At 34.0% G+C, this 27,607-nt stretch overlaps 7 protein-coding genes across 8 annotated transcripts; 5 read left to right on the top strand and 2 right to left on the bottom strand.

The window, feature by feature from the left end:
• Positions 1-2,278: 2,278 nt before the first annotated feature.
• LOC104745190 (heme-binding-like protein At3g10130, chloroplastic) lies at positions 2,279-4,627 on the top strand. Its single transcript, XM_010466371.3, has 8 exons — positions 2,279-2,618; positions 2,714-2,800; positions 2,879-2,949; positions 3,037-3,138; positions 3,237-3,341; positions 3,686-3,821; positions 4,203-4,312; positions 4,400-4,627. The coding sequence occupies exons 1-8, from the start codon at positions 2,291-2,293 to the stop codon at positions 4,472-4,474; spliced, it is 1,014 nt and encodes a 337-aa protein (XP_010464673.2). The 5' UTR covers positions 2,279-2,290; the 3' UTR covers positions 4,475-4,627.
• Positions 4,628-4,720: 93 nt separating this feature from the next.
• On the bottom strand, positions 4,721-5,577 carry LOC104745189 (uncharacterized). Its single transcript, XM_010466368.3, has one exon. It carries the CDS (start codon positions 5,486-5,488, stop codon positions 4,958-4,960), a length of 531 nt encoding a protein of 176 aa, XP_010464670.1. The 5' UTR covers positions 5,489-5,577; the 3' UTR covers positions 4,721-4,957.
• A 5,858-nt stretch (positions 5,578-11,435) lies between these two features.
• LOC104745188 (small ribosomal subunit protein eS28z/eS28y) lies at positions 11,436-12,627 on the top strand. Its single transcript, XM_019236582.2, has 2 exons — positions 11,436-11,573; positions 12,226-12,627. Exon 2 carries the CDS (start codon positions 12,227-12,229, stop codon positions 12,419-12,421), a length of 195 nt encoding a protein of 64 aa, XP_019092127.1. The 5' UTR covers positions 11,436-11,573; position 12,226; the 3' UTR covers positions 12,422-12,627.
• Positions 12,628-17,043: 4,416 nt separating this feature from the next.
• LOC104745187 (germin-like protein subfamily 3 member 2) lies at positions 17,044-17,906 on the top strand. Its single transcript, XM_010466367.2, has one exon. The coding sequence runs from the start codon at positions 17,069-17,071 to the stop codon at positions 17,750-17,752; it is 684 nt and encodes a 227-aa protein (XP_010464669.1). The 5' UTR covers positions 17,044-17,068; the 3' UTR covers positions 17,753-17,906.
• A 580-nt stretch (positions 17,907-18,486) lies between these two features.
• LOC104745184 (transcription initiation factor TFIID subunit 12) lies at positions 18,487-21,664 on the top strand. The gene is made up of 8 exons (XM_010466365.3): positions 18,487-19,132; positions 19,252-19,413; positions 19,817-20,317; positions 20,689-20,763; positions 20,856-20,934; positions 21,029-21,093; positions 21,196-21,231; positions 21,347-21,664. The coding sequence occupies exons 1-8, from the start codon at positions 18,536-18,538 to the stop codon at positions 21,455-21,457; spliced, it is 1,626 nt and encodes a 541-aa protein (XP_010464667.2). The 5' UTR covers positions 18,487-18,535; the 3' UTR covers positions 21,458-21,664.
• Positions 21,665-21,697: 33 nt separating this feature from the next.
• Positions 21,698-23,627, bottom strand: LOC104745185 (peptidyl-prolyl cis-trans isomerase FKBP16-4, chloroplastic). Of its 2 annotated transcripts, XM_010466366.3 has the most exons (10): positions 23,378-23,627; positions 23,146-23,286; positions 22,981-23,036; positions 22,848-22,903; positions 22,609-22,666; positions 22,438-22,512; positions 22,260-22,349; positions 22,097-22,174; positions 21,982-22,022; positions 21,698-21,898 (listed from the first exon to the last, which is right to left on the bottom strand). In XM_010466366.3, the coding sequence occupies exons 1-10, from the start codon at positions 23,445-23,447 to the stop codon at positions 21,871-21,873; spliced, it is 693 nt and encodes a 230-aa protein (XP_010464668.1). In that variant the 5' UTR covers positions 23,448-23,627; the 3' UTR covers positions 21,698-21,870. The 2 variants fall into 2 exon arrangements, with proteins under 2 accessions (XP_010464668.1, XP_087344201.1); XM_087488075.1 differs by lacking the exon at positions 23,378-23,627 and having other exon boundaries at positions 22,604-22,666; positions 23,146-23,231.
• Positions 23,578-26,964, top strand: LOC104745183 (threonine dehydratase biosynthetic, chloroplastic). Its single transcript, XM_010466364.3, has 9 exons — positions 23,578-24,469; positions 24,630-24,809; positions 24,899-25,168; positions 25,319-25,525; positions 25,605-25,853; positions 25,932-26,002; positions 26,089-26,206; positions 26,316-26,450; positions 26,547-26,964. Exons 1-9 carry the CDS (start codon positions 24,065-24,067, stop codon positions 26,685-26,687), a joined length of 1,776 nt encoding a protein of 591 aa, XP_010464666.2. The 5' UTR covers positions 23,578-24,064; the 3' UTR covers positions 26,688-26,964.
• Positions 26,965-27,607: the final 643 nt, after the last annotated feature.

Raw genomic sequence — 27,607 nt, 5'->3', positions numbered from 1 at the left:
TTTAAATAAGAATAAATAACTAACAAAGAAGTAAGATCTATTATTACTATACATGGATGAATCTGTTTATTTCATAATATATATACAGTAGCTTAAAAATTATATATATATATATATATATACATATATATCACCTTAACATTTTATTATCTAACGAAATGATAGAAGTTGACTATAGAGTATACAATCTTAGCCATAATTGGGACAATATAGTAATACTTTGAAAATGGTTATTTTATATAAATATTGCATTATTTATTAAGGCAAAATGGTCCATAATCTTCCTATGCATATAAAATTATTTATTATTATATCTTATAAAACTATTTTACCACTAAATTCTCCATCACCATTTTGAAAGAAATTGTTTCAGTACCTAGGGTACCTTGCATCCCATTTGCTAACTCTTGTGAACCCACAGAGATTTCGATAGTCCGACACAATTTTGTTATCAACTTTTAGAAAATAAACTAAAGTCTCTATGTAATAAATCATATATACATATTTTTTGAATTTTTTTGTTTTTTATTGTTCAATTTTAATAATAATTTTCATTAAAATTTTAAATTTGAGATAAAAATATATATATATATATATATTATGAATGATAAAAATTGAAATTTAAAATGATATTCAAATGTTAAATTTAAATTATTTATATAAACTAACACATAACCTAAAATATTTAATGATTAAAAACAAAATTATTCGAAAGTAACAAATTACATAGATTTCTTATAAAGTCATATGAAGTGCAATCAAAACTTTAAAGTACATCTCCAAAGATTAATTTTATTTTTTAAGTCTTTTTTTATATTCACCTTAGTTTAAGTTATATTGCTAAATTTAGTTATACTTTTTTCATCCTTGTAGTAAAAACTAGATAGAAAATAGGATATCAAATTATTTTTATATATATAGAAAATCCTTTTAAAATACATATTTGACTTAAATAAAAAAACTAATGATCTTTATATAATTATATGTTGAATAACAAAGTAAATATAATATTGAGTATTCTAAAAAAATGTTACGATTTTGTTGGAGGTAAGAGAGAGTTCAGAAAATTTGATTTCATAATTATATTACCAAAGAATCTTTGATAGAATATTGCATATTTTTAATTAAGAATAAGTTAGATATACATGACTGGAACGGGTTTTTTTAGGTTGATTCCTTATTGTGAGATTGTTAGAATCAATATTTTTTGTATCCGATTAATTAATTTTATTATAGCCATCAAAATTTTATTATACATATTAGAATACATACATATTTTAAATCAATATATATATATATATAAGAAAGGAATAAGTACATTAAAACAAAGAAGAGATAGAATTAAAAACAATGTAAGATATATATTAAACAAAATATATAATCAAACTATTACATTGATATCTCAATTGAGTTTTGAACCAATGCAAGATTATAAAAAAATATATATATATTTAGGATTTGAGATATGGTGGAAGAGGATGTGAGAATTGTTATTTAGGATAAAAAGTGATGAAAGTTACATTTCTTAAATAATTAAATTAGAGCAGTTAAAATTATAATTAATAGTGTATTTAATTGAAAATGAATGGAGAAAAATATAGTCAATTCACGGTTAATGTAATTTCAGTTAAAACTTATTAATAAAGTGAAGATTAAAATATTAATTAATGCATATGATTAAATGTGTTGTGTTTTAAGTTTAATTAAAAATAAATATTATATTTTTTAAAAAATAAATACCAAATAGATCAATAAGGAGATATTGAAAATTTGGAACCTTACTTTTATGATACTGTATGTGGTATAAAATGAGAGGATATTACTTTAATACGTAATTTTAGACAATAACATCAAAGAGATTAAACGCATTACCAATGACTATGGTACAAAAAAAAATCCATGTACAAAGTTTTCACCTTTGTATTTTGGGTTTCAATTGTAAAGTGTAAACATTTTTTATTTGGTATAAATTTAACATTAAAAAAAAAACTTTCACTTTCACTATTATCATTTTTTTGGATATCATAGAGGAGAGTGATTAGGTGTGTTAACCCAATTTGCAATAACCAATCATTAATATAAATATTGTTCTTCGGCTATGGAGAATAAAATCATAGAACCATGTAATTATTGTAGGCGAATAATAATAAAATAAAACCGTATTAAACCGATTGGTTCGTAGCAAGAAATTTACCGGTATGATGTATGGATAGGTCCACCGTCTAACCAAAACGGCATCGTATAAGAAAAATTGAGCGGTCGTTAAATAAATAAATATTATTTTTTGTTTATGGGAATAAAAAAAAAACAGTGGAACGAACGAAAACTCCAAAGATTGATTGCGAAGAAGAGAAAGATGATGATCATCACCTCCTCCATTGCATCATCATTCCTCTCTTCGTCTCACAAGAAATTCTCAATCGATCTCAATTCGTATCGGAACCATAACCAGAGATGCTCAATTGTTTGCTCCTCCGGCGTCAGAACGGCGAGAGTGATGGCTATGAACAGAGCTACTACGAGGCAACGGCAGAGTCAAGAAGCCGTGTCCGCCACTGAATCTAGGGTTTCTCTTGTCTTTGCTCTCGCTTCTCAGGCGTCCTCTGTGTCCCAACGCCGTAAATGTTCCGTCTTTATAAATCTTAACTTGCTTTCAATTGCTGTAAGTTGTAACCTTTGTATCTGAACTTCATCATTGTCAAATTCATTGTAGTGTTGGCTGATTTGGTGGTGGAGACTGCGAAATACGTGTTTCCCAAGAGTTTCAATAGCTCTAATCTTGAAGAAGCTTTGATGTCTGGTTAGTGTGTAGCTTAATTTTGTTAGCTTTTGTATTCACTTTTTATTTGTTAAAGCTTGAATTTTTTTTGTTCTGTAGTTCCTGATCTCGAGACAATGGACTTCAAAGTTCTAAGTAAAACAGACAAGTACGAGATTAGAGAAGTCGAGGTTTGTTCTTAGTTTCTCTATCTTATTTTCACTCACTGTTTTAACTGGGGTCTTAGTTTGAACTTTGACGTTGTGAATTTGGAACAGCCTTATTTTGTGGCTGAGACTACTATGCCAGGGGAAAATGGATTTGACTTCTATGGTCCTTCTAAGTCTTTCAATGTGTTAGCTGAGTACCTCTTTGGTAAGGTACTTTTGAAGGCATTCCTTATGGATTTTGCTGCACCTTTTGTATGATTTTGAATTGTTGTTTTGCTTTAAATTTGGATACTTTTGTTTTTCATTAGAACACAATAAAAGAGAAAATGGACATGACGACTCCTGTCGTTACTCGTAAAGTCCAATCTGTTGGAGAGAAGATGGATATGACAACTCCGGTGATAACTAGCAAGGTATTATTATATCTCATCAATAGGTCATGGAGCGTCTCTTTTTGGAAGTCATTAGCTTATTTTAACATAGCTTTGAGTGAGTTGCTTTCTTCTGTTTATTACCATATTTAGATGGTTGTTTATTAAGAGCATCACACTCGTATGCTTTAGAGTCTAGATCAGTGATTGTGGATAGTATTAATTTCCTATTATGTGAGTGCTACGAACCTGGGATACCTACTTGTTAGTTGCTCACAATAATAATTGTTTTCTGAAATTGTCTCTGGTTCATCTTTTATCTTGTTCTTGGTCCTACTCCTAATCAGGTAGTATCTTATTTATTTGCATGTCTATTGTTGATTCAGGCAAAAGATCAAAACCAGTGGCGGATGTCTTTTGTCATGCCCTCAAAGTATGGTTCGAATTTGCCATTGCCAAAAGATCCTTCAGTCAAAATTCTGGAGGTGCCACGAAAGATTGTTGCTGTTGTCGCCTTCTCAGGTAAAGGATACTCGTTTTCACTTCCACGTCTGATGATACTCTAGTTTGAATAATCAATAATATAGACCAGAGAACCCCAAACTAGTTCCAGTCATATATGCCTGAGTTCTCATGATTGCAAACAAGAGGTCAAAAATTTCAGCACAATTTTGCTACGATGAAGAACAAGTGTTTTTCTTGAAGCTAATAGAATTCTCTAAGTTAGTAATGTCTAGTCTAATGTTTAATATACAGTACACAACCTTGACATGTAAACAAATAATAATGCTCATTACATATTCATCATGGTTTGGAATAGTTGTCTTTCAGAGGGTACCTCTTGAGCATCTAACATAATCAGATTTTTGTTGTTACCGGTGAACAAAATCAACTTTGTTTCAGGCTATGTTACCGATGAAGAGATAGAGAGACGGGAGCAAGAACTAAGGAGAGCTCTTCAAAATGACAAGAAGTTTCGAGTGAAAGATGGAGTTTCAGTTGAAGTTGCACAGGTTCATCAACAATCATAATTAAAATAATGAAAATCGAATCTTATGTCTTAGACTCTCTACTGACACTAATGAGTTCATTTCCTGCAGTATAATCCACCATTCACTCTCCCGTTTATGCGCCGCAACGAGGTCTCTCTCGAAGTTGAAACCAAAGAAGATTAGCCCCCTCTTCTCTAGTACATACATACATGTATATACATACATACACAGTTCAAACATCTGTGCTAAAGACAAAACGCGTTTACTTGAATAGTTGAAAATGAGTAGTAATTATTAATAAAATGGTCTCTGTGAAGCCATTTTCTTCACCCACCATTATGGATCTTTGCTTTGCGTATAGGCCACTAGAGATGCCTATAGGCTTTGAAATTAACACAAACAAGCACTCACACGGTCAGACCTTTTACCTTTAGGAAAATTCCATCTTAACAAATTCCCATTTTTTTGTTTGGATACAAACTTTGAACTTTCTACAAAAGAGGTTGCATGTATTACACTTGGAAGTTGGAACAGTGTATCTGGGAATTACATGTGTTTCTTTTTTCTCTTGAACAAGCTTTGAGTCTCTGTTATCATTGTATGTATATATATAAGTATATGTCACATATATATATTATATATATGTAGATATGAACATCCTATGGGCTAATTAGTTTCAGGAATGCTATCTAACAAAGGTCTCCATCCTTTATGACACTCATCATCGTCACCATCATCATCACATAGATGTTGCTTAGCAAGAGTCCTATAAACCATATCATGAACTGAGCCTCCTTGAAGCAGCTTCTCAAGCTCTTGCTTACTTACAACCATCTTCACTCTCACAACTCCATTAGTCTTCTCCTTGGTGTTGTCAACACAATTTGTTAATGATCTATCATCTTCTTCTTCTTCCTTATCCACCTCTGGAATTGCAAATCTGACTTTCTTCATCGTCTTCATGTTCTTCTTGGTTGTGGTCGTCTCCTTGGGCAAGAGATAGTAGAGACGACCACAGAGAAGCTTGGCTTGTGGATGAAGATGACAACTGTTGGAGAGAGAGTCAAAGAGGGAGTAGTGAGGAGAGAATTGGGTGAGGATGTGATGAACCTTCATGGGTCCTCTGTATTCAACTACTTTCCCATCGTTTCTCATTATCTTTATCACTTTGTTCTCCATTACTAAACAGTTCCCCATACTTTTTACTTTAGTTTGTGATTTCTTTTGTAGATACAACTAATGCTTAGAGATTATTTTTTCGTCTCTTGAGTTGTTTTGAGACTTCTGTTTGCACATATTTATAGAGCTTACGGTTATGTAAATGCACTTGCATTTCGAGAGTATTCACCAAAAATGCCATTATCTAAGATGGGCCCTAATTGATCTTTATCTCATTTTTAAAAGTGTTTATATATTTCGTGGTGGGGGTGTGGTCGGGTGGGGGTGTGGTCGGGTGGGGGTGTGGTCGGGTGGTGCTCTCCTAATTATATATTTTTTAGAAATTGGATCTGCTAAACAAAAAAAAAACTAATCGATATATTTACATACAAATCTTGGAATAGTAGTTGTGGACCTTGTGGTATAAAAGGTGGTAGATGTGTGATTAGTGAGATCAGAATATATCAACTAAAAGGATTTGAATCAATTAAACGTAGTTTGGCTGAATGTCCCCAACCGATGGTATGGTATCCTCCAAAGTTGCATGTCGTGCATCACCGTTGCATGCATCCAATGTATGTTCATGAGTTATGTAGGTAGTACAACCGTACAAGATACTCAAATTGATTAGATTCAAATTTCATTTATCACCAAACCCTTCAATACTATATTGTTTAATGACTCCCCATGTTCTTGTTGAAAGGTATATATATATATTGTTCTTTTGAAGAATTGAGCTAGTGTGATTTATAAGAGAATATTAAACTAGTTTTGAATGTTCAAGTTGTTACATTAATAATGATTCATTTCATGTCGGTTAAATTAATAAGGATGGTGGTCACATATATAATTTCTCTTCGTTTGTTAAGAAAACAAAAAGATTAAAGATTTAGGAACATTCATTTGCCGCATCGATAGAACTAAACACTAAAGTAGAACACGTTATGTTTCTCAATAAAATTGACTACATCTGTATTGGAAACGATTTAACCATTTCTGCGTGATTGCATTACACCAACCATATGTATACGTTAGCTAGTGAACATCTAACCACACTAGATTCAACTGTTACAACCATTCACAATCAATTGACCAAAAAGAAAAGGATTGTAGCGGAGGCTTGCCTATACTTCATAAGGTGGAGCCACTAGGACTCTAGGAGGACCACAAAAGGAGTCCAAAAGACTTTTGATGAGTGGATGTCACTTCTAAATTCGAACCACAACTTGATTTATATAATCATTCTTACATTGAATATTGAGAAATATTTCCAATTTCTCTTAATCACTAATATGCGCCCGCAAGTCCCACTTTCCTATACTAATCTTCCCATTAATCTAATAAAAACTTCTCACTATACGACATGTTAAACGATTACTTTAATTAGTCTTTATCGATATGCACTGCCAAGAGATTTGCGTTGCAATATCCTCATTTGTTTGCATTTATAAGTTTTTATGAATTTTGTAGTTTTGAATTGTTGCTCGAAGCTGATGATCAATTTCGATTAAGTAGAAATGAATTTTCATAAAATTCAAATTATGCATATGTCTCGGTTCATTTTGGTTTGTCTTATTAGTCTCACGTTCTAGATAGCTCCACTCGATATTGTTTTTTTCGTAACGTCGGATCATCAACATGTTGTTGATTCTAACACCATTTGCTACGAATCTAGCCTATATAATAAGTCAAACCAAGTGCACAAGATCCATGCGTAAAATTTTATCCAAAATTTTCGTTTTCATAACGCGGGTATCCTAATAAATTCCAAAAGAGGAAATAAAGAAATCGATCTCTTGCACTCTTTATTTTTGGCTATTCACCGAATTTGATTTCTTGTGATCCCAAAAGAAGTAAGCATTCGGGTCTGCCTAAAATAAATTTTGACGTCATCTGTTATTTGTGCACAAAGAAATACGTACTGGACCGTTAAGGCATATACATAGCCTAATCTATAACAAGAAAACCGAACACTCTTTACAAACTTAGTTATCTCTTGCTACTTCTTGCCTAGTAGCTTCACCAAAGTTTCTCTATCCATCACTATCTCACATATACACATTGATTGATACATATAATCCTACTTGCCCTCTTGATAACGTAAGCTTCTGCAAAGTTGATATTTTTGGGTAGTGTGGTCCATTTCATCAACTAAGTTTTAAGTGCTTACGATGATAAAGTGGGTTCCATAATAGGTTCCACCAATGAAGCATGTTTCGTATTCTGTATATATTTTTCCTTTGTAAACTAGAAATTTTAGGTATGGATTCATATTAGTCCCAATACATACGAAATACGATATACTTACTTAGTGACGTAACGTATTGAAGAGAGCATAGGTGGGTTTTAGATTATTTTCCTTTTTCTTTTGGTCGGCAGAATTTTTGTCCTTTTTTTTTTTTTACTGAATGTTGGTTTTAACTTTTTCGTTGACCGTTGATTTGGGTACACTCAAAAAATAATTAAAGAGGTTAAGATTAAGAAAAAACATACAATGAATGGGTGGGGAAAGAAGAAAAATTTAGGGTTGTTTTTTTCTTTCTTTGGTAATATAGTGGATGTTGATGAATGATGATCTAAGCCAAAGATAAATTAAAAAATGACTAAATAAAGGATTTGATTTGCCTTTGCTTACAATGTAGGGCACTGATGAGTGCACTCCCCCCATTTAGTGGTGGCGGCAGAATTTTTTTAACATGATAGAGATGGAAATTTAATAAATTTTTGTTGTAAAATATGATGAATGATTATGATATCCTATGCATCCATATCATGCATTTTTATGCATACAAATCTCATCACCAAGTTCCACATCATGATAATTATAATATATCAACTTTGCAGAAGCTTACGTTAATTAGTTCAGTAATAATAAAGTGAATAATACAGTAATTAGTTTAACACTAAATTAGGTGGTATAGTCATCTATACTTATGTTAACGCCAAGTAATTAATAAAGTGATTTAGAAGGAAAAAATTCATCTATACAGTGATAAATAAATGGAATAACATCAATAATGATTTAAAATATAACTTCAATGGTATACGATCAGTAATTTGATATATATCATGATAAAAACGATGATAAAACATACATATTAGTATCAGTAAAATAATAATAAAAAACTAGATTAGGACTCATGCTAGAGCACGGGTTAAAATTCATTTTATTTATATTATAATTTTTATATAAACTAAATTTATGTGATTGTTTTTAAATGTTTTTTGGATAAAACATTATGCAATAAAATCATATGCTAAATATGATGGCTTGAAAAAAAGCACTTATTTTGTAAGTTTTATATTGTTAATGATTCTATATAAGTATTCGTGCTATAACACTGATTAAATTTTATTTTATACAAAATTTTGTATATTTTATATTTTAAAATAAAATTTGTATATGTTGTATTAGGTTATATATGTGAAGTTATTTCAACAATGTATATTCAACATCATGACTTGAATGTCATTATAAACATAATTTTGTAAATGTGCTTTTAAAAAGTGAGTTATTATATTATGAGTAATTTAATATATTGTTATACTTTTTGTTTTAATATACTTGGTTTCTTGAAATTCTTTCATATTATAGTGACATATTATTGACATTGCTATAACAAATCAATTTAGAGTGTTTATAGTTTCTAACTTTTATATCAAGTTTCAATATATAAAAAATATTTCAAAATAAATTATTTATAATTTATTATATTATTTAAAATTATAAAATTCAACAAAAATATAAAATTGAATTTAAATAGTCAAATTTTGACTCGTTACTCAGTAAAAATTTTAATTCAATAGATATTATTTTTAACGAATAATATTACTAAAACTTGAATATTTTATAGATTAAACAATTTATATTTGTTTTTAAAAATTCAGCTTATGCTATATCTGGAAATAAACTATTTTTTAATTATAATAAATAATATGATAATTTATTTGTTTCAAAAAATAGAATCATATATAAAAATGAGAGGTGAAGTATAATGATAATTAACAAATTAATATGTTAAGTTAGATATCAAAAGATTTTATTTGATGAATAATTTAATAAAGGAAATTAATATGGTAAGTTAGATCATATGATTCTTTAGAATATTCTCTTTAAGATTTTCTGTATAACCTATTTGTAACCAATTAATCTATCAATTAATGTATAACATATTTGTAACCAACTTATGAAAATTATATAGTCTACAAAACAATGTTGTACTTCCGTTTTATTATAAAGGGGATTACTATGAGTAGTAAAATTGTATCAGGTAACAGATTTTTTACAACATATATATATATATATATTTTTTCATGAGAATATTAGATTAGTATATACTTTTAACCGTTATAAAACATAAATGTAGATATTTAAAAACTATATATGGATCTAACTTGCTTGGTCATGAAGTTGGAGACACCAAAAGGTCTACTAGATTTTGTGGGGTTGGTTTTTAAAAATAAATGTGTATCCGTAAGTTGAATATTAAAACAAACGTTATGGCCAAAGTTTGGAATCACCTTCCTAACTGTTAGCAAAATTCAAAAATTAGAGAAATCACTAATACTAGTCACATAGAGAATACTAAATATATTTTTTAAATCTTTTAAAATATTGAAATTTATATTCAAATTTAATCAAATGAACAACAACCAAAATTTTTTTATGATGGATCACATCACCTTAACTACTTCTATGTCCTTCACATCTATCATATATTCATATTTCACTTAATCATAAGCTAGTTATTTACTTTTTTCCATCTCATTAATCTCGTTCCTATATTCATTATGCACATTTTTTGCATATCATTTTCCCCTCACTTCACCATACCCAATTTATTACATTTCATTAAATCCATCATCAAAATGAGTTTTTTTTTGCTTTTCTCCTAGTCCTAATATATTTATATTATCGTATATATATATGTTTGACCAAATACATATATGTATGTATATATCTATATATAATTATAACCAAAATCCTCAGTTTGCTATTGCAAAAAAATTCCATTCCTTTCATGGATATCATGTTATATTATGAGAATTTGGATATTTAATTTGTTTTTTATCTCTTATATCTCTTATTATTTGCCTATCTGGTTTTCAACTAATTTTCACACTTTAAAATATATATTGGATGACGTATATATATATTTTAAATTATATTCAAAATAAAAAAACGTTTGTTACATATGAATGCAAAACTTTTTTTATAGAAAAAAATCAACAAAGATCATTTATCCTTGAGCTTTCCCATTCCAAATCCATATTGGATTTCATCTTTGTATATAGAGTGACATAAGTCTCCATGAAGCCGGTTTTGTGGGTAGACGTAAGTCTCCATGAAGCCTTCTTCTTTAGTCACAAACCCTTTGGTCCGTTATCTCTGGAAGTTTTTTTCTGGATTTTTATTTTACATCATTCTGGGATTTGAAAAAAAAATTGGAACTTTGGTGAAAAAGTGGGTTAAAGATAACATTTTTTTTTATTTTACCCCAACTTTGGAAACGCATGGTGCCAGTTTCATCATAGACAATGCCACATCATTGTTAGGTGTCATTTGAGTCAACATTTGACTAATATATATTAATTTTGACTCTGAAATTGACACAATTTATAATAATTGGATATAAAATTTGGATTTTATTTGAGTATAGGTATAAACTGGCATCATACGTTTGTACAGGTAGAAATTGACACTTTAAAAATTGTACGGGTATTAAATGGCATTTTTCCCTTATACAGTACTTAAAAAAAGTATAAGGCTGTCCAATATTAAAGTCATAATGTTACATTTTCTTGGATGTCAAAAAAAAAAAAAAATTAACTTCCATATTTATATACATTATGAGATTTAGAGGTTTGTAATTTGTATAGTAAGGCAGTAACTCCAATAACCGTCAAATTCTTTGTCGAAACAATAAAAGAACCGGTTCGGTATGTGATTAAAATTGAACTGGTTACGATCTTTAAACCGGGTCAAGGCTTTATAACCTGATTTTGACTTTTGGTACAATATCTATAAAGTTCTCGTCGCGTCTCTCGAAATTAGGGTTCTTTCTATTAGCTTCACTCTTATCGCCGCTAAAGCTCTACCCCGTCCGCAGAGCCTCTCTAACAGGTTCTCTTCATCTCACTCAATACTTTTTTCATCTCGATTCCTGCGTATAGAGATCGTTTTATATATGTTTTTGCTTCTGATTATCTTTTTGTGTAATCGTTTAGAGTCGTTTATGGCTATTTCATGATCTGTATACAGTTTCGTCTCCTGCTTTGTTAGATATCAGTTTAGCTCCTGATTCATTGAGAAACCAAGCTTTTGTGGTTAAGAAATGTTAGGGTTCTTACATTAGGATATGAGGATTTAGAAAAAAATTGAGACTGATTGAGAAAATCTCATTTACTGGGTTTTTCAAAAAGCGTAGAGATGATGATATCTTCAGATTTCTACATCTGGGTTTTGAATTTTATCTCTTAAAGTTTATTGCTTTGATGTTTTAGTCTGATTCTAATGTAACATTATTGCTAGATATAATGAATAGGTTACATTCATGTGATCTCTAGTTCGTTTCAGTTAAATTGTGATTTGTTCTTTTAGCTTTGTAATCTTAAGTGTTGCAAGTTCCTAAGTGTTCTTAGTTTCTGCATTTTGCAACTGAGACCAGATTGAGTAGTGCTTTCTCTGCTGTTTTTGTATATGTTGTACTCCTGATCTTTAGTGATTTCACCTTTTGTAAAACTTGTTTCTGAATGTTTTTGGGTTGTTGAATCAGGATGGATTCTCAGATCAAGCACGCTGTTGTTGTGAAGGTGATGGGAAGGACTGGATCAAGGGGTCAAGTGACTCAGGTTAGAGTGAAGTTCACTGACTCAGACCGTTACATCATGAGGAACGTCAAAGGACCAGTCAGAGAGGGAGATATTCTCACCCTGCTCGAGTCCGAGAGAGAAGCTAGAAGACTCCGTTGATTGTTTTTGCTCTTGCCAAATGTTTTTTTTTTGTTGCTTTAAAGAAGAAACAAAAGAAGTTATTGTTTTGGTAGTTGATGAATTCTATGTTTTTGTTTTCTCTATGTAAACTTTAAATCATCAAAGACTGATGCATTCTACTCTGTTTCAGTTAGATATTTTGATTTGAGTAATGAAGAAGTAAAACATTGGATGGCTCAAGTTAATCTTTGGTGTATGAAGAGTTTTGATGTTATTGATGATTTGTAAAACTAGTACGAACATATCGAGCCAAATCAGATAGTCTGAACATCATTATTTAAGATTGAAATGGTCAACTCTGTAAATCAATGAGTGAACGTGTTAGTTCGGTCAACAGTCTGAACTGAACATTAGTTCACTTGAGATTGTATTTGGCCATTGATTGATTTCTCTTCCTAAACATTTAGGAACGAAGAAACAATGGGTGTATGTGTCTCTCTCCCTCTAATCAAACCTTAAATGGAGTAATATTTTTACAAAAATCAAAATACATAACAAAAAGCCATAGGCGACATATTCATCGTTTTGAGTGTCGTCATGACTCGTGATTGCAATGTAACGGCTAAACCACTCCCGTAACCGTCGGCCGATTGATTTAATAAACCAAAAACACATCAATTAACCGGTGTATTGTGTGGAGATCAAACCATCTTCGAACATGGTTGTTCAACCGTAACCAATAAATGTACCGGAAATTTGAATCGGCTTCAACCACACAAGTACACAACAATATAGGCATCTACAGTACGTATTTGGGAGCTAACTGAAACATCTGAGAGAGAGCGTTACTTTACTTGTAACATTTGTAGCTGTCGTATATGAAACTGGGTCAACAGTCCAATGTGAACATTAACTCAGTCAATTAATAAGTCCAATTGAGCTGTTAATTCACGAGAATCACGACTGTAGTAAGTGCAGTTTAAGAGCTACATAAAAAGACAAGACAAGGAAGATATAGTTTCAACGTTCAACAAAAAAAAACCTCATCTCCTCAAATTTCACATCCACACAATTTTATCATTTTTAAAAGTTATAGTGTTGCATGCAAAAGTTTTAAGAATATAAGTTACATTTACACACCTTTTTCTTTTGTTTTTGTTAAGAATAGAGTCACAAATCCACCTTTAGTTTTGGACCTCCTTACTTTCCTACAATATTTTATGAATAATTTTATGTTATTTGATCTGTATATATACAAATACACGTACATATATATGTAAAGAAAAAGGTTAATTTTACAATTTTATACTATTGTATTAAAGTTATTGATTAATTGATTGCTGAAATTTATTTTTGTATCAAACTGAATGTTTAATTATATAAATTAACTAGAACGTCTAAATTTTTTTAAAATTTTTGTAACGCATATATATGATTAGAAGTTGAGTCAACAGTCAAAAAGAACATTATAAACTCAAGCAATATAGTCAAATCTAGACACTAGTTCATAAAATACTTACTGTAGTAAGTGCCATCAGGAGCTATAAAAGGAAAAATATATATATCTATACTAGTATTTTTGCATCACTTTTTGTTCAAAAATATGTTTATGAAAACATTTATCATTAAATGTCATTTAATGATTATATTCATATCCAAACAAGTTTAGTTAGTTCTCTCTACTATCCTTATAATCAAACAGAATTAAAATATTTTAAATATCCATATATATAATATTCTATAATTATACAGATATTTAGAAGATTTATTCCATATTAAAAAAATTATTCTCCTAAAAGCAAGTTTTGGAATGTTCTCTACTTTATTATATAAGATGTTTATTATTTGAATATCCATTTATAAGAGGATTTCATTATTTTTAAAACTAAAGAATCTGTAAGGATATAGACTAAATAGTTAGAAAGAGAATGTAATCATATATCTTTGATTTGTATCAAATATTTGTCAAAACAAAAGATTAAGTTTTTAGTGCATTTAAATGATGCACTATTTTTTACTACACATGTACAATACACAAAAATTATTGAAACTTTTGGAAAATAGATAGTTGATAAAAAAAACAAAATCAAAGAATAATATGAGCAAATGATAAGCAAAACATAAGCATAAATTAAAGAATAAACAAAAGGAATAGAGCCAGAGTTTCTTCTACACCATCAGAATCCATGTTGATCTTCTCGTTTTGCATCATCATCCTTACTTTATCTTAGGGGAAATGACCAAAGCCCATCTGCATCTTTGTGTGTCGTCCGAAGCTGTATGAGGCAACGAAAAAATAATTCTTTTTTTTTTTGTTTAAAGACTTGAAAAAAAAAAATTGTTATTGACTGCAGTTGCTTTAACTGGGCTTTCTTTTGGGCTTATGTATGGCTTATGAAATAAATAAAGAAACAATTGAGAGAAAGAAAAAAAAATGACTGCAGTTGCTATGAGATTAGTTGTTTTGATCTTATTTGTAGGTGTATGAATCCATGCTGAGGTTTTATTATAATTGTATAACCATAACTAATTTTACGATATTTTTTTATACAAAAGGAGAGTGAGTGTATATTTTGTGGCAAAAATATTAAAATGGGGGGAGTGGCTTGCCTTTCTAAATCATTAACATTTAGATTATGATTATTATCTAATCAAACTATTACTTCTGTTATTCTGTTGGCAATGAGAGATTAGAGACACATATAAATAGATAAAGATATATATATATATAGTTAAAATGTTCAATTTATAAACTGAAAATAAATGGAAAAAATATTGTTGCTTATAATTTGCTTATATTATTCTTAGATTATGCTTATATTATTCTTAGATTATGCATATATATTTCTTTATTTTGGCTCATAGAGTTGTTAAGTCACTCCGAAGACCCTCAAACCTTCTTTCTTATTGAAAATACAAACTGATTACAGCTGAAGCTTAAGAAGAACCCTCACGTCTTCTCCTCGATCATACTCACCACATGCGACATTGTTATACTGTATATAGATCTTACAAGGTTCGGAGAGTTTTGATGCGGGTTAAGACGTGTGGAAATGGACCACTCAATTGGTTTCCAAAAACGGATCTGCATATGTCCATTGAACCAACAAAAGCATCAGTGATATTACAAAAAATGACAAAAGAAAAAGCCCAAATATACAAATTATCTTACAAAACTTCTAGACGCATTGAAGCCCATTCATCTGGTATGGAACCAGTCAGCCGATTGAGGTTTAGGTACCTGCACCACCAATACATTACTAATTATATTTTACTGTTCAAATTAATAAGTCATCAGCACATGATGTGATTACTACGAGTGAGAGGATAAATTCAAAGGTATGAAAGACACTGAGACAGAGGGCTAATTATAGTGGAAGAGAAAGAAAAGCCAAGGATTTCAGTAGAGCTGTCATAATTTACATCTCCATTCTGGTTCTAACTATCAGATTCTTAGAGAAATCATTAGGGATCAAAGTTCATACATATTTGATAAACTGAACAAGGAAAGATAAAGGATAGTTCTCCTAAGTCATTTTAACTACCACAACAAAACAAAAATCTAGCTAGCATTACGATGTACGTATTTACAGAGTAACTACTCTTTAGTTTAGATGCGTAATTAATTTGAAGATAAGCAAATGAGACCCTTAATTGAATGAAAGAGTAAATATTTTTGATTTGGAATAACATGGAGTTGGACGTACGGTGTACCCTAGTTAAGAAGGTTAAGCTATCAAAAACAGTTGAACCGTCAAGAGGATTTGGACTCTGTTTCAATAATTCATATTTTAGAAAATACTATTTGTGGATATACGAAACATAATGATGATGGGAGCTATTGTTCATCATCACCTGATTTATTTATTTTACTTCCTTCACAAGCATAAGAAAAGCAAATTTCATCGCATGCCTTTCTCGCCATCATTGTGATCATGTAATTAACTCAATTTAAAGATATTTGGTTAAAAAAGATGTGTGATCAACTTAATCCGATAGAGATGACAAATCTATATATACATTTGAGGTTGTTTATTCTCTTCTTAAACCTTTTCAACACCGAAAAAATGTGTGTCTCTCTAATTATTCATGCCTTGGATAGTAATCTTTTTATAATATATCAATATATAACAAAAAAAAGCTTAGGCAGACAAATTCATCATTTTGAATATCATGGCATGCGCACAAAGCACGCCTTATTCGTGCCTCTGTTTCACCCCAAGTGATAGATTTTGGACCACACCAAGACTCTTTTGTCCATTTGGTTAAGCCTTAACCAAAATCACATTATAAACCGGGGATGACACCAGGATCAAAACCATGGACTCCAGCTATATTTCAACTTTTATTCGCAATTCTATTGTTTTGAGATTAATTTGTATCTTTGATTTGCATAGACGAATGGTAAATTCTATTAGAGATCTGTCAATCAAAGCCAAAAAAGGGTTTATCAGTCAATGTACCGGCCTAACCACTCCCATAACCAAAATCACATATCCAAACTTGGTTGTTTTACATTTGGTACAATTTCACAGAAGTATGGCAATCTGGTTTTGATTAATCAACAGTACCAAACAATGTACCGGAAATTCAACCACTTTAACCATAGTATTTAATTTTATCCCATCCAAACAAATGCCTATTTAAACCGGACATAACACAACTCTTCTCCACACCTCAAGTACAATGGAAGCAAACACTCTGTTCTTTCTAAAAGCTCTTCTTCTTCTCTGTTTTAATGTATGCTTCACATTAGCTTCAGACCCTGATCCGATCCAAGACTTCTGTATACCGAAACCTATGACATCTCCTCATCATGACCATCACTTCTCTACCAACCTCCCTTGCAAAAACTCCTCCGAAGTAACCACCGAAGATTTTGTCTTTTCCGGTCTTAAAACCGCTGGGAACTTCACCGAGACGGGGTTCGCCACCGTCCCTGTAAGCCCGGCAAACTTCCCGGGCCTTAACACATTAGGCCTGTCGTTTGTCAGGGCTGATCTCAAACCCGGATCCATAAACCCGCCACATTACCATCCACGGGCCACAGAAGTAGCTCACTTGGTTAAAGGACGGGTTTACTCCGGTTTTGTGGACTCGAACAATAAGGTTTACGCCAAAGTGATGGAAGAAGGAGAAATGATGGTTTACCCAAAAGGGCTTGTGCATTTTCAGATGAACGTCGGAGATGTTACGGCCACGATTCTCGCTGGACTAAATAGCCAAAGCCCTGGGATTCAGAAGATACCGTCGGTGGTTTTTGGGTCAGGGATCAATGAGGAGTTGCTTATGAAAGCTTTTGGTTTGAGTCTTAAGCAGATTGGTACGTTGAAGAAAAGATTTGATCCTCTCATGTCTAATGAACATTGATGTTTTCTCTTAAGGAGATTATTATATGGAACTTTTAAGTTATTTATCTTTGTGTGATCGTTCTTGATCATATTGTTATTTATATTTTTGACCCCAAATATGGTCTTCTTTAATTATTTCCATATATATATATTGAGAAAACAAATTTAGACTATGCATGTCGATAGTTTCTTTTACATGAAATTATTGTCGCTTAAACCTACATAAAATTTGGTAACATCACTTACCAGCTTTGAAATTTTGACAATATTTTCTCCAATCCACAAAATATATCAAAGTCAATATAACGGTTCCTGTTTTTGTAAGGCTCTTAAAGGCTACAACCTTCTCTAATATATTGTGAATTTGTGATGCTAATTTGATTACTATAATTTTTAAACATATGTGAGAAACACCCTTTTTGACTTGATCCGTAAGGACCGTAACCTCAGCGTGCCAGTTTCATAGAGGTGTAGACCTTAACTAAGTTCCCACTGAATCTAGAAATCTTGGCCTTTTCAGGCTGCAAACCTTAAGAACTTGCAAGCGTATTGAACATCTTCAATAGAAACTAGCTCTGAGCATACTGAAACGCTGCGTTCCACTCATCGTTGGGAACCTCTCTTTCTGCTAGAGTGTTTCTCTTATAAACAGAGAAGGAATTATTAAAGCCGGTACTTATCTATATCGATTATCGAGCTTTGCGGCATCGGTTAGTTGTTAATACCGTACCGGGAATTCCGGTTCAATTATATTTTCTATAAACTCAACATCAGATTCCCTCCACATTCACAAACCTTTTTAATGGATCAGTCACGGCAAAGCACGACGGCGTCTCAGCCACCGGAAACACCGCCCCAGCCATCGGATTCGGCTTCGAAACCATCGACTCTAACACAGATTCAACAACCTCCTTCCACGAATCCGACCTCCTCAATTTCATCAATTCCTTCTTCCCCAACTCCACCACCACCGTCGCTCAATCCAAACCCTAACCCTCCTCAATACACGCGTCCGGTGACATCTCCAGCGACGCAACAGCAACAACACATCCCCCAGCCTCTGGGACGACCTCCTCCGCCGGCGTACTCGAGACCATGGCAACAACACTCCTCTTACACTCACTTCTCATCCGCTTCGTCGCCATTGTTATCTTCCTCATCAGCTCCGGCGTCTTCTTCTTCTTCTTCTTCTTCTTCGTCTTTACCTATTACTGGGCAACAAAGAGGTGGCATGGCGATTGGCGTTCCAGCTTCCCCAATTCCGAGTCCTTCTCCTTCTCCTTCACCTTCCCAGCATTCGCCTTCTGCTTTTCCCGGCTCTTTTGGGCAGCAATACGGCGGATTAGGTCGTGGAACTGTCGGAATGTCAGAAGCTACGTCCAATACAAGTGTCCCGCAGGTGAAATCTTTCACTATATTTCAGAGAATTGTGTTTGTTATAGCTTAAGTAGAATTCAGAAGATACAAGAAAAATACTAACTTTAGTGTGTGTGTGTGTGTGTGTGTGTGTGTGTTCAGGTTAGGATGATGCAAGGAACTCAGGGAATTGGGATGATGGGGACACTTGGCTCAGGTTCACAAATGAGACCGAGTGGGATGGCTCAGCAGCACCAACAGAGACCAACTCCGTCGTCTCTAAGGCCAGCTTCCTCTCCAAGCACCCAGTCTCCTGTTACCCAAGTATGTATTTTTGACGCTTCTTGCCATTGCGCTTTGTGACTCATTGCTAACAGCAAAATTTGCCTTATATGAGGTGGGAATGATTGTTCACGTCATTAGCTTAAAACTTTGAAGTATTAACAATCTATTTTGACCACTTACTTTAGTGTTCTGATGGCTGGATAGAGCTTTAGGTGAATGTTACTTGGTCATAGAGATACATCAGAGCTTAATATATGTAGTAACGTTGAGCTACCTAACCTTGCATTTCCTTGTTTTGTAAGTTCAATTGGTTCATTGACCAACATCAATCTTTCGTTGCTATTTTGTAACTCTTTCCTCATTATTGGTTTGAGTTCGTTTGACAAAACTCTTCATGAACTTTGTAAGCACAGTTTAATTCCTTATATTTTGCTTTTGGCAGAACTTTCAAGGACATAGCCTTATGAGACCTTCACCTATTGGTTCTCCTAGTGTTCAATCTACTGGTGCAGCACAGCAAAGCTTGCAAGCCATTAATCAACCGTGGTTATCATCTTCTCCCCAAGGGAAGCCACCGTTGCCACCCCCTACGTATAGACCACAAGTAAATTCTCCCTCCATGCAACAAAGGCCTCATGTTCCTCAACAACAACATCTTTCCACGTCAGCGGCAACTTCGCAGCCTCAGCAACAACAATCTCAACAACAACATCAGCCTCAAGAGCAACTTCAACAGTTAAGATCTCCGCAGCAGCCTTTACCTCACCCACATCAACCAACCCGGGTCCAAGTGTCTGTAAATCAGAAAGTTACTTCTCCGGTATTGCCAAGCCAGCCTCCTGTGGCTCAACCAGGAAACCAAGCTAAAATAGTTTCTGCAGAGATTGAGGCGTCTGATGATCGTATCCTGGGGAAACGAAGTATCCATGAGCTACTTCAGCAGGTATCCACTTACCTATCTTTATTTTCTCAACTTTAGGTAATCCATTTTGCATGTTGACTATGGAATAGATTAGTATATGCACTCTCACGCTTTATTCTCACTTAGTGTATGATTGATAACTTCCACTTGGATATATCTCTTACGAAGAAAGGAGAATGTATTTGATAAGAATAAAATAGAGGAGGTCGTGATTGATTTGCCAATTACCTCGTATTGAAAACCAAAATTTTGCCATGGTGACTTTGAACAGATTTAGTGATAACATATATCTATAGTTATAGGAGTTACTTTATGGTGTTTGCACTCAAGCTCTCTGCATGATATCAGTTGATTTCTTTCTCTGAATTCAAAAATGCATTGCCTATCCACAGATTGATCCGTCAGAGAAATTGGATCCTGAGGTTGAAGACATCCTTGCTGATATTGCCGAAGATTTTGTAGAGTCAGTAAGTAGCTCACACCACATTGTTTCCAACATTTTTGTCCTCTGATGAGTTTTCCTTTCTAAGTCCTGCTCGTCGTGTTTCTTTTTATCCAGATCACAACTTTTAGTTGTTCTTTAGCCAAGCATAGAAAGTCAGATACTCTAGAGGCTAAGGACATCCTGCTCCATGTTGGTTCGTTCTTTTAATATTGTCTTCTCATTTCTTTCATTTCCTTTCCAGTCACGATGATTAATTTCTTGTTGGTACCTTTTCTCCTTAAATGTAGAAAGAAACTGGAATATCAGGCCTCCTGGTTTTAGCAGTGATGAGTTCAAGACATTTCGAAAGCCAGTAAGAATTGGCGTTTTTTTTCTTTTTCTTTTCTGTCAGTTCATCCAATTTTCAAGATAGTTCCTAACTTCTCTGGTTGTGTCCTTGGATAATGTTTTGCAGCTGACAACAGATATTCACAAAGAGCGACTTGCCGCTGTAAGTTTTAAGTATAAGCACAATTTGTTTTAGATACCTCAGCAGTCAGTTTTAGATTAAAGTAATGACTAGAAGAGAAACTCATATATTGAAGATTTTGTTGTTGGTTTTGAAGATAAAGAAGTCTGTCACAGTAACGGAAGCAGCAAACGCCAGGAATGCGTTCGGGAGAGGCGGTCAGGCAAAGACACCTGCTAATCCCTTGGCTTCAACTTTCAATCAGTGATGTATTAGGTTAACACTCGAATCGTGCTTGGTAGGAAATTTTCATTAAAAACTACGAATGTTGTAACACCCATTTTGTACCGTATCTAGATGTCACAGTCCAAGATACAAGCATGGAGGCCAGTCTGGATCTTAATTTTAACCCTTTGTAAACTATCTTACCACCTTTTGGGATTTGAATTGGTTCAATATTTTGCAAAGCACAAAATTGTCTGAATTGAGAGATGAGACACATTCATTGTGGTTAGGAAACGGAGACTAGCCGGTATTATCCATTAATGATTAAACAGATTCTTCCCATACAGTTGTATCTTCCAAAGCTTTTATCAATTTTACAGTTTTACTGATGTGTGGACATTTGCTGGAGTCTACACAAAAACTCTTGGGTTACAATTTTTTACTTCATTATCCCTTTTAGCCTTCAACGATCTTCACTGGCGTCCTGCAATAAAACCAAAAAGAAAGCTTTCAGGGCACGTTCTTATGATCGAATTTACCGGGTTTTAGTTGATTGATATCACATACCCGAAAGGACTCTGCTTGATTGATAACAGCTCAATGTCAAGCTGAAAAAGAGAAGTAACATAAATGAACACCACTTCAGGAGCCAACAAAAATCTTATCAATTCAACTTGGTTACCTCTATCGTTGCATTTGGAGGAATCTCTTGCACTCCTTTCTTCCCGTAAGCCAGCTCAGGAGGAACAATCACCAATCTCTGTATATAAATTTCAAGAGGGTCATCAGAACAAGACTCTGAGTGACCTGCTTTTGTGAAAGATTTGGTTTCAAGAACTACTAACCTGACCACCTACACGCATCCCTTCAACACCAAGATCAAGTCCTTTCAGAACATTGCCTCTCTCTGATTGTCCAACATCAAACCCGTAAGGCTGCAAAAACTCTCTTTGTTATCGGTAAACCTTGCATATTCAAAATACAGTAATGGATTCTGTGAGATAGATAGCCATATATACTGACCGTTCCACCTCCAACACCAAGTCCTTGCCGACTTGTCATGAACGTTATCCCTTTCCATTTTGCAACATAGTGAACCTGCAACACAACATTTGGGTTAAGCATCAACGTTTTGTTAAAACTGTTGCATTTACATTGTCCAAAGTTAACCAGGAAACGTATTCACAACCGTACTGCGACCCGAGATCCTTTCACTGCCTCTGCTCCATTGCCAACTTTTATATCATAGTACCTGCAATAAAGTTAACAGAACCCAAACTTGTAAATTATTTCGATAAAGACTTGATTTTTCAATCCTTTTTCCGGTATGATGATGCATTTGATTAAGAACTAAAGGCGAGAAGGCTGTTTTCAACCTAACTAATGCATCATGATATGAGATTATTATGTAGGAAAATGAGAAATGTACGGACTTGAGACCATTGGGAAGAGTCGTGAAGTCGCTTTCCGGTAACTTGGAAGCACGTAGCTGCAGAGAATTGTATGTAAGAGATTGATTTCGAGTCAAGTACGCAATGTATAGTAAAGGTATCTATTATTGCTTACAGCTCTTCTGCTGGTGCTTACGGCCTCGGCTGAATCAGTCAACAACATCCCAGAACCTATGTAATTTGTGATTCAGACAAAACAACTTCTTAAGGATTCATTCACTGATTCAAAGCTATAGCTTATGTGGTCATGAGCCGAGAACTAAAAGAAAAAGCATCTAACCGGAAGCGAGGAGACATCCAAGTAAAACCCTTCTCCCTTCATAGCTCACCAGCGCCGGAGAATCAACCGTCTCTGATCTGATGATCTTTTCGCCGCCGGGAGAAGGCAACGAGCACCGGTAAGGTTTGGATTGCCTTTTTCCTGCAAATTACAAAACACTGTTTTGCTTACTTGGTTCAAAAACATACACGTAATTGAGAGAGTGAGAGATAGAGATAACATATGTGTGTACTTGATGTAAAAGGAACAGAGGAAGATAAAGAGTGATGGAGAGGGTGAACTAGTTTCATTGTTAAGATCATTGTTGTTTCAACGTTTTTGTGTAAGTTCACTGATTCTTGTGTCTAAAACAAAAGAAACTGACTGATTCTTGCGATGTGCCCTTAATTGTGTGTGCGTGTGACAGTGTGAGAGAGGAAAGGGATAAAATTGGAATTCTCATCCACAAGTTCTAGATTTTAGATTCTCTCAAGTCACAGACCATTTGTTTACAACCAAACTTTATAAATATAAATAAATGAAAATCTCTTTTTTTTTTTTCTTTTTTTTTGGTTAAAAATTTGATTTTTTAAAACCTATAATTCCTACAATGTATATTTAATCAGTTTTGAACAATTGTTTTTGTCTTTTCAATATTATTATAAATTTATGATGATCCACCAATTGCGTCCGCAGTAGATATTAAATATGCAAATACATTTGGATGATAGTGATTTTTTTGGGTTCGTTGTAACTAATGTATCCGGTTAAATCCATATAACGACGAAAAAGTCAAGGCTTAAATGTTTGGTGAGAACCGGTTAAAAGGTTTTAAAAACCAAACCGGTCACGGGTAGTTTTGTTGTTGTTCTTACAAGAGCCGCCACTTAGCTCGCTCTCTCTGTATCTCTTTCTCTCTTTCAATAAACCCAGAGCCGCCATGGATTCCGTCCGGCTTCCAACGGCTCCATCCTCTCTCCGTAGCCACATTCCCCTGCCTTCAAAACCAGTGATCGGAGTCACTCACTTCTCTCGATCTCGTATCCCAGTCGCTGTTTTGTCCCGAGACGACACATCTATGGCTCCACCGCCTCCAATGTCTCCTCTGCCACGTCTCAAGGTCTCTCCGAACTCGTTGCAGTACCCTGCCGGTTACCTCGGTGCTGTACCAGAACGTACGAACGATCCTCAAGACGGAAACATCGCTGAAGCTATGGAGTATTTGACGAATATACTGTCTACTAAGGTTTACGACGTCGCCATTGAGTCACCACTCCAACTTGCTAAGAAGCTTTCTAAGAGATTAGGTGTTAAAATGCTTCTTAAAAGAGAAGACTTGCAACCTGTAAGTTAATTAAAGCTTCTCCCTTTTTAAAAAATGATACATTTTTAAAGGTTGTAGATTTATACATTATGGTTGATTTGGCTGAATCATGTATGGAAATAGAGGTTACATTTGAGATTTATGTTCTTGGGACTGAGTGGTATCTGTATATGTGTTTTAGGTTTTCTCGTTTAAGCTTCGTGGAGCTTACAATATGATGGTGAAATTACCAGCAGATCAGTTGGCAAAAGGAGTTATCTGCTCCTCAGCTGGAAACCATGCTCAAGGAGTTGCGTTATCTGCTAGGAAACTTGGCTGCTCTGCTGTGATTTATATGCCTGAAACAACCCCAGAGATCAAGGTAATTTTCATTTTTTAAGGCTTTCTCTATATGTGTGTTGGATTATCTAGGAAGTTTAGTATCTGATGGTCTTGTGGGATTGAACACAGTGGAAATCTGTTGAGGAGTTGGGAGCAACGGTTGTTCGTAAGGGTGATACGTATGATGATGCACAAGCACATGCTAAGGAACGAGCTTTAGCAGAGGGTTTAACGTTTATACCTCCTTTTGATCACCCTGATGTTATTGCTGGACAAGGGACTATTGGGATGGAGATCACTCGTCAAGCTAAGGGTCCATTGCATGCTATATTTGTGCCAGTTGGTGGTGGTGGTTTAATAGCTGGTATTGCTGCTTATGTCAAGAGGGTTGCTCCCGAGGTACTCTTTCTACAGTGTCACCATGGTTCTGTTCTTGTTACTAACAGCTAGCTGAGACAAAATCTGACGGTTTCATTGAGAAATTGAGTTCCTTTTGTTGTCTAGATTTGTAGCTTCTGTTTCTTATTATGACTTCTGTGGGTTGTGCAGGTGAAGATCATTGGTGTAGAACCAGCTGATGCAAATGCAATGGCGTTGTCGCTGCATCACGGTGAGAGGGTGATATTGGACAAGGTTGGGGGTTTTGCAGATGGTGTTGCAGTTAAAGAAGTTGGTGAAGAGACTTTTCGTATAAGCAGAAATCTAATGGATGGTGTTGTTCTTGTCACTCGTGATGCTATTTGTGCATCAATAAAGGTACGGTACTATCCTTGATTCGTTATCTCTTATGTTATGGTGTTTCGCAATGTAGATAATTTGATACTTGTTTCTACAGGATATGTTTGAGGAGAAACGGAACATATTGGAACCAGCAGGGGCTCTCGCGATCGCTGGAGCTGAGGCATACTGTAAATATTATGGCCTAAAGGACGTGAATATCGTAGCCATAACCAGTGGTGCAAACATGAACTTTGACAAGCTAAGGATTGTGACAGAACTCGCAAATGTCGGAAGGCAACAGGAGGCTGTTCTTGCTACTCTCCTACCGGAAAAACCTGGAAGCTTTAAGCAATTCTGTGAACTGGTGTGTGTTTGGTATTATAGCATATAGAAGTTAATCCCATTACAGAGGGCATCTAATACAAAACATTGATGGGTGCAGGTTGGACCAGTGAACATAACCGAGTTCAAATATAGATGTAGCACAGAAAAGGAGGCTGTTGTATTATACAGGTAAGTCCCTTGGTGGAATTAACTTTTCTTTCCGAGTAGTTTATTTATCCTCAAATCCGCACAATTTGTGTGTACTGTTTGTCTAGTGTTGGAGTTCACACAGCCGATGAGCTCAAAGCACTACAGAATAGAATGGAATGCTCTCAACTTAAAACAGTCAATCTCACAACCAGTGACTTAGTGAAAGATCACCTGCGTTACTTGGTGCGTCCTTGATCGATTTCTCTGTGTGCTTAATTCTCCTTTATGATTACCACATTTCCGATTCATTTCCATTGGTTGATATGTGAAATCACACTTTATACATATCAAGATGGGTGGAAGATCAAGTGTTGAAGACGAGGTTCTATGCCGGTTCACCTTTCCCGAGAGACCTGGTGCTCTAATGAACTTCTTGGACTCTTTGAGTCCACGGTGGAACATCAGCCTTTTCCATTACCGTGGACAGGTTTGTTTCACAATTCACCATTTCCTCATAAAGATGTTTTAATGGAACTTTGAGTCTGGTGCTTACTATACAATCTTTCCTTGTTTTTAAAAAAAGGGTGAGACGGGCGCGAATGTGCTGGTGGGGATCCAAGTGCCCGAGCAAGAAATGGAGGAATTTAAAGACCGAGCGAACACTCTTGGATATGAGTACTTGTTGGTAAGTGATGACGACTATTTTCAGCTTCTGATGCACTGAGTTAGAAGCTGTGATGGATAACCTAAGAAGAAGAAGAAGCCAACAGAGTCTTCCTCCTGATTAGGTTGTTCTTGAGCTACTTTTGTCTGTTTTCACTCGTGTCTGTCTGTTTAGTCCGGGCCTCTGTCACCGTAGTAGTTGAGTGAGTAACGTTTATATTATTTGCTACGACCTCTCATCCCTATGTATAACTCTGTAGACCTTAACTGGTATACCTTTCGGTTTCACCAAGTAATTTGTGGCTAGCCTCCCAATAAAATAAATTAGTAGTTTTCTAGTGTTTTGAATATGTTATGCAGAGTTTGAAAAGACAACTACACTACTTTCTTCTGGTAGAGAATAAGATAAAAGAGAAAGTATGAGGTGTTAAAAGCAGAGGAGTGTAAAACGTAACTTTGCATCAAAAAGAAAGTTGTAGAAGTTTTTCAGTGAGGCAACAACGATTAGTAAAGTGTTTGTCTCTATCCAACTTTTTAGGCTCGGTTTACAGCCTAATCTTGTTCTGTTGAGTTTAAAGACTGGCAAAAAGTCACAATTGTTATTACACGGTTAACCAGATACTCTTTTTTTTTTTGGTTAATGTTTTTCTTTCTTTCTTTCTAAAACTTTAACTTCGTATATAAGTTAACTATTTTTATTCAAACCTTTTTAATAATGATTGATAAATGTATTTTTTTTATATTCAGATTTGTACTATGATTTAAATAAAAAGTTGTGAATATTTTTAAGACTGAACTCTATATGATTATTATTGTTGGTGTTATAATAGTGTGTGATAAACATATGTTGATTTGCACACATAAAAAAAACATATAAATTTAGTTACAAATGTTGAATCATTTAAGAATAAAAATCTAATGAGAAAATGTAGGTTGGGATTGGATTTAAATGTCAGAAAGAAAGAAAAGAAAAACAGTGGC

Source organism: Camelina sativa, chromosome 15 (assembly GCF_030686135.1).
Source record: "Camelina sativa cultivar CO46 ecotype springtype chromosome 15, ASM3068613v1".
Taxonomy (NCBI): Eukaryota; Viridiplantae; Streptophyta; class Magnoliopsida; order Brassicales; family Brassicaceae; genus Camelina; species Camelina sativa.
This window is presented reverse-complemented; position numbering and strand designations above follow the sequence as displayed.